General features: G+C 42.7%; 1 protein-coding gene across 1 annotated transcript in view; it reads left to right on the forward strand.

Annotated features, from left to right (window-relative positions):
• The window catches only part of Ebf2 (EBF transcription factor 2), a 177,283-nt gene that overhangs the window by 152,443 nt on the left and 11,997 nt on the right, over positions 1-12,843 (forward strand). The window contains exons 11-14 of the mRNA XM_026411608.2: positions 5,750-5,838; positions 7,600-7,665; positions 7,746-7,923; positions 9,771-9,956. Coding sequence (XP_026267393.1) covers positions 5,750-5,838; positions 7,600-7,665; positions 7,746-7,923; positions 9,771-9,956 — 519 coding nt within the window. The remainder of the gene's footprint in view (positions 1-5,749; positions 5,839-7,599; positions 7,666-7,745; positions 7,924-9,770; positions 9,957-12,843) is intronic.

Consider the following 12,843-nt stretch of genomic DNA (forward strand, 5'->3'; position numbering starts at 1 on the left):
ATGTGTGTGTTTGCTCCCTGTCCATTCAGATGACAATGTTGTGTTTCACTGCGCTCTCTCATTTGGATACACACATGACCCTTCCCACCATTTGCACCTAGGACGTCTGGTGGCAGGGACCTGTCAAAATTGTCAGCATAAAAAAAATAGACAATTGTGTCTGATCTACTTATTCCATTTAAAGCATGAAGTCCTCACCCCGTGTGGTCGAGATACTCTGCTCTTCCTGGGGGTGAGGAGATGGGGAGGGGAGGGCAGGAACGATAAGCCAGAAAGGACCCTTCTGTCCTGGGGGTTTCCATTCTGTTAGTGGACAGCACATGTGATAAATTCTCTGAAAGAGCAACTGTCGGCTACTTTCCACCTCTGTGTACTGCTTGGGGCCCAGCATCTGAGAATTCCCCTAGAAAGAGCAAAAAGAACCAAGCAAGAAGGTGAGTGGCGGGAGGGCCATGGGTGGAGCACCATAGTCCAGGGGGAGGCAGTGTGTCCCTGCGGGGGGTGGGTGACCATGCAGATGGGAACGAGGGGACAGAGGGGTAATGGAGAGAGTGGAGGCTAGACTTCCTTCCTGGGATCTTCCTGTCACCTGTGTCTGGCACATCAGGAGCAAACCCATAGCTAGAACTTTTTCAGTTTGATCCATCCAAGGAAATCCTTGCATTGGATAGCCAAATAGTACATGGTTCACAAAAGATGAGGTGATAACTGGCTTGGAGGATTTTGTCACCAACTCAGTTCGTCCTGTAGCACGGGACAGCTGTTTGTTTTGCTGACTGATACCAAGTGGGGCCTTTTTCCACTCTCAGTGACTGAGAAGTCAGGTGACCCCGGGGGGTTCCATACTCCATGTCTGCAGCCCTTGTCTCGAAACTGGGGAGGAAGCACCGAGAGGGATGGGAGGAGTGTCTCCAGTTCCACAGCAAGAAAGCGAAGGGTGCAGGCTTCGGGGTCAGAGAAGCTGGGCTTCCGACCCCACCTGGAGCTGAATTTAACACTGAGATGAAACCCAGGCCGGGGATTGCAATGAGGATTTAAAGAATGAATAGGTGTGCCATGGGTAGCCGGATGTCCGAAACAGTAAGCCTCCAGTGTATTCTAACAGTGGTCATTAGAATTTTAGTTATTGCATATTATAGCCTCCAAAATACTGTTTTTAAAGAAAAAAGGCTTCTGAAATGACTGATAGTATGGTGCTAAGTAGAAAATAAAGTTCACAGAATGATTTTAAGTGTGCATACAGCTATTCTCGCATGTGTTTCTGGGTAAGATGGTATGGTTAGGGCAGACATTTAATTTGCCTCCCACCCCACCAAGGTCCTCAGGGGATATTTTCAGAAAAACATAAAAATGAGGGAAATGTGGGTTTCATGCTCAAAGCTAGGCTGGTGTCATTGAGATGCCAGAATGTTGTGCCCTTGTGCTGCCGTGTACCGACAGGGCTGTGTTGGAGCCCGAGGGCAAGCTGGACTCCTGATTCTCCTCCTAGGAAAGAGCAGCAATACAAACGCAGGGACATGGTGGAAAGACAACTTTGTTCTAGCAAAAATGGGTAGGACGCATTAAATAACATGATCAAAAACTTTATGAAATAAAACATTAAAGCATTACCTGTGGGATACCAACAAGACACACGTATTCATCCACAAAAACATTCAATTTCCAAAAGGTAGATTCCTAAAGCCCAGTACCGTCAGCTAGAATCAACAACCGCAATCTCTTACCCAACTCTCTAGAACACTCTTCTTGAAATGAAAGGAAGACTAGAAATATGACTATTTGGAAAATGACAACCAAAAGGGGAGATAAAATGATAGGAGTTTAAATTTAGAACAAAACCCACAACAAATCTACAGCAATGTATTTAACATCTTGAGGAAATGGATGTCTTTCTAGGAAAATCCAAATGAAGTTGAAAATAAAGAATGAGTCCAAGATTTCTGATTGGCCATCAGGTGGCTGATGTTGCCATCACTGGGAATCTCGAGAGCTTGGGGGTCCAGCTGGGGAGAAATCTAAGGGACATCCTGGTGGATGCCTCCAGCCAACCGCTGGCTACACGAGGCTGAATCCCCAGCACATCATCTGGAACAGGGATGAAGATTTGTGGCCTTCACACACAGCTTGACCTGGGATTCTAGGGGAATGGCTGAAGTTGAGCAGGAGAAGGTGTAGCAAGGCAGAAGATGGCCTCGTCAGGAACCTCGAAGAGCATCAACATCTACAAAGCGGGCAAAGATACGATCCTGAAAGCACGCTGGGATGCCCTGGGAAGAGAGGTAGGCAGAAAGCAGAGGAGGGAGAGTTCCGGAAGGAACCAAGGATGGATGGAAACAGTTCCAGAAGGAGAGGGTGTGAGCAGTGAACCAGGCTAATGTCAGATTAAAATAAGGATGGAAAAGTTCCCTTCGGTTTGGTTAAGATGTTGTTGGCGACCTTGACAAGAACAATTTCAGTAAGTTTCCTTTCAACTTTAAGCCGAGAGATATTCCTCATACTATGAGTTTTATATAGCACAACCCGAAACATAGAGAACTTCTCAATTTATTCAAAACTCCCAAGTTGGGCAGAAGAGTGTTCCTGATCCCAGTTATTCATACGACACATGAATCCCTAATGACAGCAATGATTATGGGTACCCAAGGGGCTCAGCATGTGCTGGGCACTATTCTTAGGTCCGTGACTGATTTAATCCTCACTCTGGTAATCACAGGAAAATGCCAACAAATTAAATTCATATTATACTAAGAATATTCTATGAACATCCAGGAGTTCATGTTTAATTGTGAAATATTGGAAGATTCCTTTAAAAATACAATATAAACTGGTCATAGGAGAAAATTCCCCCAATTGTAATTTTCTAAAATTGGAGCAAGTCCTGATGAAACACTGATTGAAGCTTGGTAAAGAGTATCCACCTCAAAGAACCAGCACCATACTTGGTGGTGAGATGTTGGTGTCTTTCCCATCTAGAGGGAAACAAGCAGGAATTATCTATTGTCCTTCTTTGAGGATTTTGATTGAGATGAGAATGGGAGCAAGAGAGCTAAATGGGATAGACTTACCTATCAGAAGGAAGGGTGACCATCCTACAGGGAGATGTTGGGAAAGCAAAGACTAAGAGCAGGAAGAGAGCTGGGTCAGGGGAGCAGCTACAGAAGGATAGACAGCTCTGTTTGGCTAAGATCTTCCATATAGCAAGCACTGCACTGGGTGCTTAATAAACTGTTGCAGTGATGTTGACAGCCAGCCATGAGAGGGACTTTAAGTAGAAGCCTACAGAAGCCAGCCGTGGAGGCAGAACTGAGACCCACATCTTCCTGGATTCTAAAGCTGATACTCTTAATGACTACGCGTGGCCACAATCTACGCTCACACGCACTGACTGCGCAGATCCATAAAGAGAGTTCCTAGATACTAGAAAAACTCTTAAAAAACATAATGCAGTCATAATCATATTCATGATGAAAACAGAAAAAAGTGAGATAGGTAGAAAACAAAAATGAAAACCAGAAAGCTCCACACCAGGGTCATGAACACCACACATTCTCCAGGGGGACCTCAGGGAGAAGATGGGGCATTCATATAAAATCAACTAATTGTTTTCTCTAGCTGTAGGTTCAATGCAACTGAATTTTTAAAAAAAAAAATTTCCTAAGAATTAGGGGAATTGTATGTATGATTCACACATCACTTCACAGTGGGCCACATCGTTAGGCAATTTTGGTGGTTAAGTAAGCATTGCAAAACATGCTCACACAAACGCCGGCGGTCCAGCCCTCCACACCTAGGCTGTGTGTATATACTATTGTACATGGGGCCTCTGATTGATTGAACATTGTTATGTGGTTTCTGAGCAGGAGCCTGTGTGTGTGTGTGTGTGTGTTTCATGGACCCTGCTGCAGTCAGGATGTCAGGGTGGTCTCTCTGTACATAATGTGATAATGCAGCATGATGACAAAGTGTTAAAAATCTTAATATATAGTAACATATTTTTTTACAAGTCAGAAGATATTCCCAATAGAAAAGAGTGCAGAAAGTATTAAGACATCCAAGAGAGCAAAATTAAAATGATCTGCAAATATAAGAAAATACTCATTGACCTCAGTGGGGAATGAACAAGCCGAAGTTGAGATGATTGTGTGTGTTGCTGGAGAAAGCGTGAATCCATGTGTCCTTCTGAGGAGTGATTGCACAGTACGTGTGCCAGGCCTTAAATATCAATCATGATTTTTGGTCCAGTAATTCTAATTCTCGGCATTTCCCAATTGAAGTAATTAAAGTTATGCACAAAAGATAATTATTACTCTGATTTTTATAATAGTGAGAAATTAGGATCACATTAAATACCCAACATTAGGAAGTCATTTAAATAAATTATAGAACATGTCATGGAAAAATATGCAAGGTTTTTAAATAATGCTATAAAAAGAATATGTAATAATCTGGAGGAAGTTTATGGTTGTACAGTATTGTTAAATGGAATGAAGTAGGTTATATAACAGTGTCAATAGTATATCTGAATAATTTTAAGTGTGTGTGTGTGTTTAAATCTGGAAGGATATGAGTAAAAAATGTTCATCCTGATCATCTCTTAAACGGTGGGTTAATGGAGGATTTTATTTTTACTATATGTGTAAAATTGTTCATGATTTCTTTTAAAAAAGTATAGTTTTGATAGAAAAATAGCAACAGATGTTCATAAAACACATATGCAAATAGAAAGATTAAAGAAACACACCTTGCTGTGTTCATTGTTGTTTGACAGGCAGGCAGGCAATTATTATTTTATTCTTTGTGTCTTTTTCTTTGATCAAGCAATATTTTTAAAGCCATAAAATTTGAACAAAAAACTTTAAAAATAAAGGAAGGGAAGACGAAGAAGAAAGAATAAATGAATTAACTCTGAAAACAATGCTTTCCAGGGGCTGGGTTGTGGCTCAGCAGTAGAGCGTTCACCTAGCACGTGCGAGGCCCTGGGTTCAATCCTCAGCACCACATAAAATAATACATAAATAAAATAAAGGTATTATGTCAAACTACAACTAAAAACTAAATATTTTTAAAAAATGCTTTACAGTAGGGAAAGTGGTGAAGTGTGTCATTCATTCACTCACTCGTTTTATAATGACCCATACTCCCTGCGAACCAGGCTGTCCACGACCACAGAGTGGAACAGAATGAGCTCTGTTCCCCTGGACCTTATTGTGTAGTGAGGGAGCCTGGTGTTTTAAAAAAAAGTATGGATAACTAACTATAATTGCAAATTGTGAAAGTGCATTTTTCATAAGAACAAAGTTATGAGGACAAGATCGTAGAAGGTTTATGTATGTAGGAATGCAAATATTTAAGAGACTGATTAAGAAAACCTGATACTTAGAAGAATAAATAGATGGAAAGGCATACTAGGGAAAGAGAAGAGAGGAAGAAGAGAAGGGAAATAGAATAAAGGTAATTTATTACCTTCACAAGAAATTCCAATACATTTGGTTGTTGAATATTTTGATATTTGAGAGTGAGAAGGCAGAAATGGCAAGATGATTATAATAATCCTGAAATCTTGAAATGTTATTCGAATGGGAAAACATAAAATTACTATGAATTCTAAATTTATGTGTGAATTAACTGATGTCAGTGGACCCTTAAATGGTTGCATCAACTCTTAGACAGGATCAGAGCCTTTTTCTTACCTGTGGAAGACTTGCTTTGGGGCCTGGACGCAGACTCAAAGAGGATTTTTGTCTTTCAGCACTGAATGAACCCACCATAGACTACGGCTTCCAGAGGCTGCAGAAAGTCATCCCCAGGCATCCTGGAGATCCTGAGAGGTTGGCTAAGGTAAGATTTGGAAATTGATGTATGAAAACCTTCTGTACAGTTTCAGCAAGTTTTGTCAGATCCAGCCATTTAAGTCCCATTAAAATTAATTAGGCCTTGCAATTAGCTAAGCTTCAGATATTAGATGAACATAAAATTCCTACTAAGATGAAATATATTCTGTTTAATCTCGGAGGATATATGAAATATGAAGATTTGGGCCTATAAAACAGATATGCTACAAGAATACTCGCTTTATAAAACACTGCCAACTTCACAAAAATAAATATTTGCATAATTGCTTAAAAGTTTAAGCTTGCACTTGTTTGTATTTAAATGATTTTATTTGCCTGTAATTGCAGGTGCCCATCAATTCACAATCAAGTATTCATTGATGGCCAATTGTGCGCATAAGAACTTAATGAAGATAAAAGTGTCTCTATACAAAACTTCTGTGAAATGCATCATTTTTAAATGAACTTACTTATGGAAACTACATTTTACATCTGGCCCATGATGTTAGCTTTCTTCGTTTAAAAAAATACACCAACTTATTAGTTGTCATTCAACGAATGAGAAACTATTAAATTTTTGCATTTATATTTGTCTTTTAAACACACACATTATGAAATGCCATGTTCTCTATTCTGTACTGTGAGTAAAATTCAAGCACTAGTTGCTTCTACTTTATTTTCCTCCTGGAAAAATCCCCAGCCCCACCATTAAATTAGATGATATCTGGAAAGTAGGTTAATAGCAATTTAAAAGGCCGTAAAGAACAGGAGGTGGAAAAGACAAAATGAGAGGACAGGGATTCATGATTACTAATTCTCTCTGGTTAAACTGAACAGGGGGGAATATTATTGAAAGAATTCATCTTTATTAGGAGAGAATTTTGCAGAAGGCACTGCCAAGATAATTTCAGTACTTTGGACAACTCCTTGGCAGGCTGCTAAACTCAGGTCCATCAATCATCTTAGGAATATTTGGTTAATTAGGTTACCAGACTTTTTTCGTACAGGGGTCTGCAAGAAGTTTCTAATAGAATTCCCATGACGTTAATTTTAACCAACCTCACCCTCAATGTGTGGTTGATTGTGCTTTGTTGGGGTAGCACGACCTTTAATGGTGAATTTCATGCAGGTACATATTTATGATCTAGGATTATATTCGACCTCTTGGCTAATTATTTACGTTTGGGGGGATGTGTGGACTTTTTATTTTTATCTGTAATTTTCTTTTTTTTTTTTTTGCCATTTGGGGTTTTGCTTTTGATGGTACTCCCACTGTGTTAGTTAGATTTTCATCACTGTGACCAAAATACTTTACATAAACAATTTAAAGGAAGAAAGATTTACTTTGGCTCATGGTTAACTGGTTCCATTGCTCTGGGCCTGAAGTGAGATAGAAAGAACATCATGGCAGAAGACTATGGTGGAGGAAGGCACAGGGAAGCAGGGAGAGGGAGAGAGGGAGAGAGACAGACAGATAGACACAGAGAGAGAAGAAGGGGTAGGTTCATGGCATGCTCCAGTGACCGGCTTCCTTGAACCAGGTCCCACCACCTGACGTTTCCGCCATCTTCCACTAATGTCACCAAATTATTAATCCATTAATGGATTGATTAATCTACTGATGAAGTCAGAGCCCTCATGGCCAAATTCTTCCCTAAATCCTGCCTCTGAATATTGCCGCATTTAGGGACCAAGACTGCAACACGGGGATCTTTGGGGGAGACTTTAGATGCACACCCTAACACCCAGCCTTTCTTTCCTTTTCCAGGAAATGCTGTTGAAAAGAGCTGCAGATCTCGTGGAGGCTCTCTACGGCACCCCCCACAATAACCAGGTGAGGAGCCCACAGCTTCTGCTCTGTCCAGCTTGACTCTTTGCTGCACCCAATGCTCACCCTGACCTGCCATTTTGCAGGACATCATTCTGAAGCGAGCTGCAGACATTGCCGAAGCTCTCTACAGTGTCCCCAGGAATCCCAGCCAGATTCCAGCTCTCTCCAGCTCCCCAGCTCACAGCGGCATGATGGGAATCAATTCTTATGGCAGCCAGCTTGGGGTCAGCATCTCAGAGTCCACACAAGGAAATAACCAAGGTACCAGCTTTCTCAGAGTCAGAATTCAAATATGTCTTCTATGTTTAAAAGGTTGGTTCTGCTGGAGTAGAAGGAGGTAGAGCTTGAGTCCTAAACTATTCTTCAGTGTGGCCCCAGATAAGCAGAACTAACATACACTGGATTATTTCAAAAATTTAGGTGGTATACTGTTAGATTCTGAGCTTCTATGTACCCGGTAGAATCCCTTTGCCTGGAAATATTTAAGAAGAAGATTGACTACTATAAATTTAGAATGGTTTAGGCATATGGAAATGAGGTTTACAGATATTGATTGAATACCATTTACACTTCTGCTATTATGATAATCAGGTGGAATAATGAAAAGAGGCTGATTGTCCCCATTATCATTTATTATGCCCAACTCTCTTTTTAGTAACCAAGAGTGAATGAGTTGGTTTTATTGGGTAACTTCTGCAGTACTTTACCTTAAATAGCTACAAACTTATTGTCAACTGTACTTTTATGTGCAAAGTATATCAGGTAAAGATTTTTTCAGTGAAGTTGGTTTGATTATTAAAAGGCTAAACTATCATAAATTATTTTTTAAGAGTAATTGTCCCTAATGACACCTGTAAGCTGGAGAGTTTTATTTCTAATTTTATTCATCCATTGGAAGAAAATGCCTTATTCTTTTGCCCAGAGTGAATTCTTAGGAAAAGAGGAGAAACAAGGTAGTAGTTCTTCATTTTCTTTTTTTTCTTTTTTAGACCTGGGACTCATGGACTATGTATCAGTTTTTATTCTTTTATTTGATGAAAAATTTGGGTTGTTTTCTAGATAGTTTGAGACTATTATCCCAAGTGTTTCATTTCAAAACAGGCTGAGTGATGTCTCTGTGCCTGAGTGATGTCTCTGTGCCAGGGCTTCAGAAGCATAGGGAAGGCTCAGTGCCCCTCCCCACTTCCCTCTCAGGATGGAATGTGCCACATTTAGTTGCTGATGCCTCAGAGTCCTGTGGCCAAAACAGCCCGTTTGGATGAATGCATCAATGCTTTTTGAATGAACCTGATCCCTAACCCCACATAGGGCATGGTAACCACCTTTAGCTAACCTTGCTGGAACCATGTGCTGCAGAATACGAACGGCCCCAGGTGTGATGTATTATTAGGGTGCCTTTCTCCCATCTCCAAAAGGTGCTATGGTGTATTAAATTGAGAAACAGTAGGTTAGCAAAGTTACTAGATGATTTATTCTCTAGGCCTTCTTATATATAAATCCTCAAGATATGGTCATAGCACATAGCATCTGCCCAACTCGAACCCCAAAGGCTCTTCTCAGTGATACCAGTTCACGGCTCCTCGGCAGGGGCTGGAGATGCCAGCTGCAGACCTGAAACAAGAGGGAGGGGGTAAGAGGGGCATGGCCTTGTGTAGGATGGGGAAGAGATGGAGGGATAAGAGGATGAGGACTTGGTCATCAGGTACCAAAACCCAGATAGAAGAGAGGAATACGTTCTAGTATAGAACAGTTGGGTGACTAGAGTTAACACGGGTTTTTTGTATGTTTCAAAATAGCTGGAAGAGAGAATTTTGAATGATGCTAACACAAATAAATGATAACTATTTGAGGTGGCAGGTATGCCAGTTACCCTGATTTGGTCATTGTGCATTATATAATATGTCAAAATGTCACACTGTCCCCTGAAATGTGTACAATTATATGTGAATTCAAAAAGAAGAGCTGAAAATAAACTTCCACTTCCCCTGCTGCCCAGGAGCAGCTTGGGGACAGTCGGAGGCCTGGGGCCATCGTGGACCTGTGCTGGCCACGCTGGGCGCTACGGTGTAGACTGGTTGATTGACCCGGCCTCTTCCTTTGTTGTCAAGGATACATCCGCAACACAAGCAGCATCTCCCCGAGGGGATACTCCTCCAGCTCCACGCCTCAGCAGTCCAACTACAGTACCTCCAGCAACAGTATGAATGGCTACAGCAACGTCCCCATGGCCAACCTGGGCGTCCCAGGGTCTCCAGGATTCCTGAACGGCTCGCCCACAGGCTCCCCTTATGGAAGTAAGTCCCCTCGTCATCCGTCCTGCTCTCCGGGCCTCTGTCTTTGTGGGGAAGGCTGCACCCTTCATCTGACTGTCTCACGGGGGGAGTCACCCACTTCCTGATGAAGTGTCCTGCTGGCCTTTGGTTTCCCTGAGCTGGACTGTGACCAGCTGGGTCACTCCAGGCCTTCTGGGGAAAGAAAGAGGCGAAACAATGACAGAGACTGCGTCTGTGTGACGTAGGTCCACAGGAAGGAGGAATTAAGAGTCCATTTCGGATAACAATATGCGCCTTCCTCATTAGTCACTTTGAGAGGCGATATTTTTATCTCATCTTCAGGACAATTTTCCAGGTGGATGTTACCTCCGTATGATAGGTAAGGAATTGGAGTGCCCAGCAGTTAGCCTGCTTACTCAAGATCACACGGCTAGGGTACAGCAGGGCAATAATTGGGGCATGGGATCCATGGTTTCAAGTTATTTTGCCACATGGTGGTCTGCTTTTCCTGTGTGAGGTGGCTCTTCCTCCATGAGACACCTCCAGAGAGGTGGAAGTTGACTGTGGGCAACAGCGTGGTGTATTGAGACAGAACCTCTTCATCTTAATCTAGGGTCTGGCAGCGAAGCCGACCCTCTGGGAAGTTGTGAAAACTCACTGGGTTGCTTTGGGAGCTAAGTTGGGACCTTGCACAATGGTCCCAGGAGCCGGAGAGGGTATGTTTTTCAAACCTACTTAGGGAATACATTAGGCCAGGGCCACACAGACTTGGAGAGTCTGAGTGATTGCCGTGCTGGGGGTTGTCGCAAGCCCAGTAGCTCGCCCTCTTTTCACCCAGAATGAAGGGTTCCCTGGTGCCAGGAACAGGGACGTGTCAAGGACAGAGCACAGCCATGTCCACCCCAGCTCAGGAAGCGGCACCTCTCGGGGCTGCCTCTTGTAGCCTCTGGGCCTTTGGTTCCCAGGGGACACTCATGAGTTATTTCTGGGTTGTGTGTTCCATCCCTGCACACGATACTCCATGCTGCCTAACGAGGACAGAGCACCCAACAGCAGAGGGTGGCAGAGGTCACTTCTTTTAGCTAAAATTTTGTTACCGCAGACAGGAGCTCCAGGTCGTGTCTCTCGAGATGGCCGAGATTTATTAGATCATCTAAGCCACTGGAGTATGGATGGATTGGTTTCCTTACTTATCGGGACCTTACCTTGTTCCCCAAATGTTTGGGGGAGTCATAATAATAAATGGATAAAAGTAGAAACTAGTAAGAAACCGAGATAGAGCTGGAGCTGGAAATGCAGCTCAGTGGCAAAGTATGCGCAAGACCCTGGGTTCAGTCCTCAGTGCCACAAAAAAAAAAAAAAAAAAAAAAGAAAAGAAAAAATAAATAAGTAAAAGAAAAAGAAACTGGGATAAAAGAAAAAAAGAATGTTTAGCAAAATTAGATAACTCCGAGGACCACCATTGATGGCCTAGAGTCCACGCAAGGGAACCATTAGTTTGATTCTGAATTTACAAAATACTGAAGTGCAGAGAGGAATACTATTGGCAGAAGCTTTTGTGTCCACACATATTTTTTTAATATTTTAGTTGGACACCCTACCTGTATTCATTTTTATGTGGTGCTGGGGATGGAACCCAGGGCCTCGAACGTGCTGGGTGACCTCTCTACCCCTGAGCCACCACCCCAACTTGTGTTATCAAGTTGAACCACACAAAATTCCTTCTAGTGGACCGTTTTTGATCTCAAAATGGAAATCCCATACGGTTGGATCATTCATGTATGCATTAGGGTGAGCCACACGAAGTAAGTTGTTTTTTGTGGATAAAAATGGCCAGCTAACAATGCAGGGCGTAGTGTGGTGGTGGGCAGGCAGCGGGAAGGAGACAGGAGGAGCAGGGAGGGGACAGATGAAGGAAAATGCCCGAGGCACTAGAGTGATGACTTGCACCTTTGAATCTGGAGAAAGGGTCTCCAGGAGTTGCAGACTGGGAGTGGGATTCCAAAGAGTGAATTCGCTACCATCAAATTCCAAATTCCTCTACTGCAAAAATATCAAATGCCCGATGGAGTTCATCACAGTAGCCCCTGCCTTGAGGTCTTCCCCTCTCTGGGAAAGAGGGAGAAAAAAAAAAAAAAACCCAGGGAAAACATTTCATCAATTCAGTTGCTTGTGTCTGAAAACACGATCCTGTGATTTCTCATTTAATTTTTTTAAACAAGCCTGATGCCCGATGGGGCTGGACCATGCTGTGGGGCAGTCACTTGCCAGAGACCTTAAAAAAAGAAATGGCATCAAGCCTCTTGGTCAAGTTCGACTTGCGTTACAGCCGGTGCAGAGAATCAGACTCAGAACTCTGCCTCCTTCCTGCGTTTGCCTTCACACTACTTCAAAAATGGCCAAACAGATGTTTTTTCAATTTTACATACAAACTTCACTTCCTGGCGGTAGCAGTGTGTGCCAAGTTCCAGCTCAGTGGAAGTTTTTATGGCTGAATTCGAAACCCCTGACAATAGGGGGTTATAATGAAATGCTGACAGACCCCTTAGCGCCAGCAAACTCAATGGCTCGATGCGAAGGAGGCTCTGTGCCCGGGGGGTTCCAGCTGAGGCCCTGCAAGCCAATCAATCCTTGGGAGAAGAAAAGTAGTTTTTCCCGAACTCCCCACATTCACATGGATTTCTGGGCCAGAACTGCTTGACTTTAGCTTGGCCTCTTTCCAGAGAGAGAGATGTCCTGAGAAATTCTCTCTTGGAAGTATGTGTGATCAACTTTCCTAAAATGGTAGGTCTGGTGTCCCCAAAGATTGATTTACTTAGCAAGTCTGCAACACCCAGGGGACCATTTCTTCCAAAGCAGAATAGCCAACAAGCCAATCCAAAGTGTGGGACAGAATCCACCCAGGCAG

The sequence above is a fragment of the Urocitellus parryii genome, chromosome 14 (genome assembly GCF_045843805.1).
Source record: "Urocitellus parryii isolate mUroPar1 chromosome 14, mUroPar1.hap1, whole genome shotgun sequence".
Classification (NCBI taxonomy): Eukaryota; Metazoa; Chordata; class Mammalia; order Rodentia; family Sciuridae; genus Urocitellus; species Urocitellus parryii.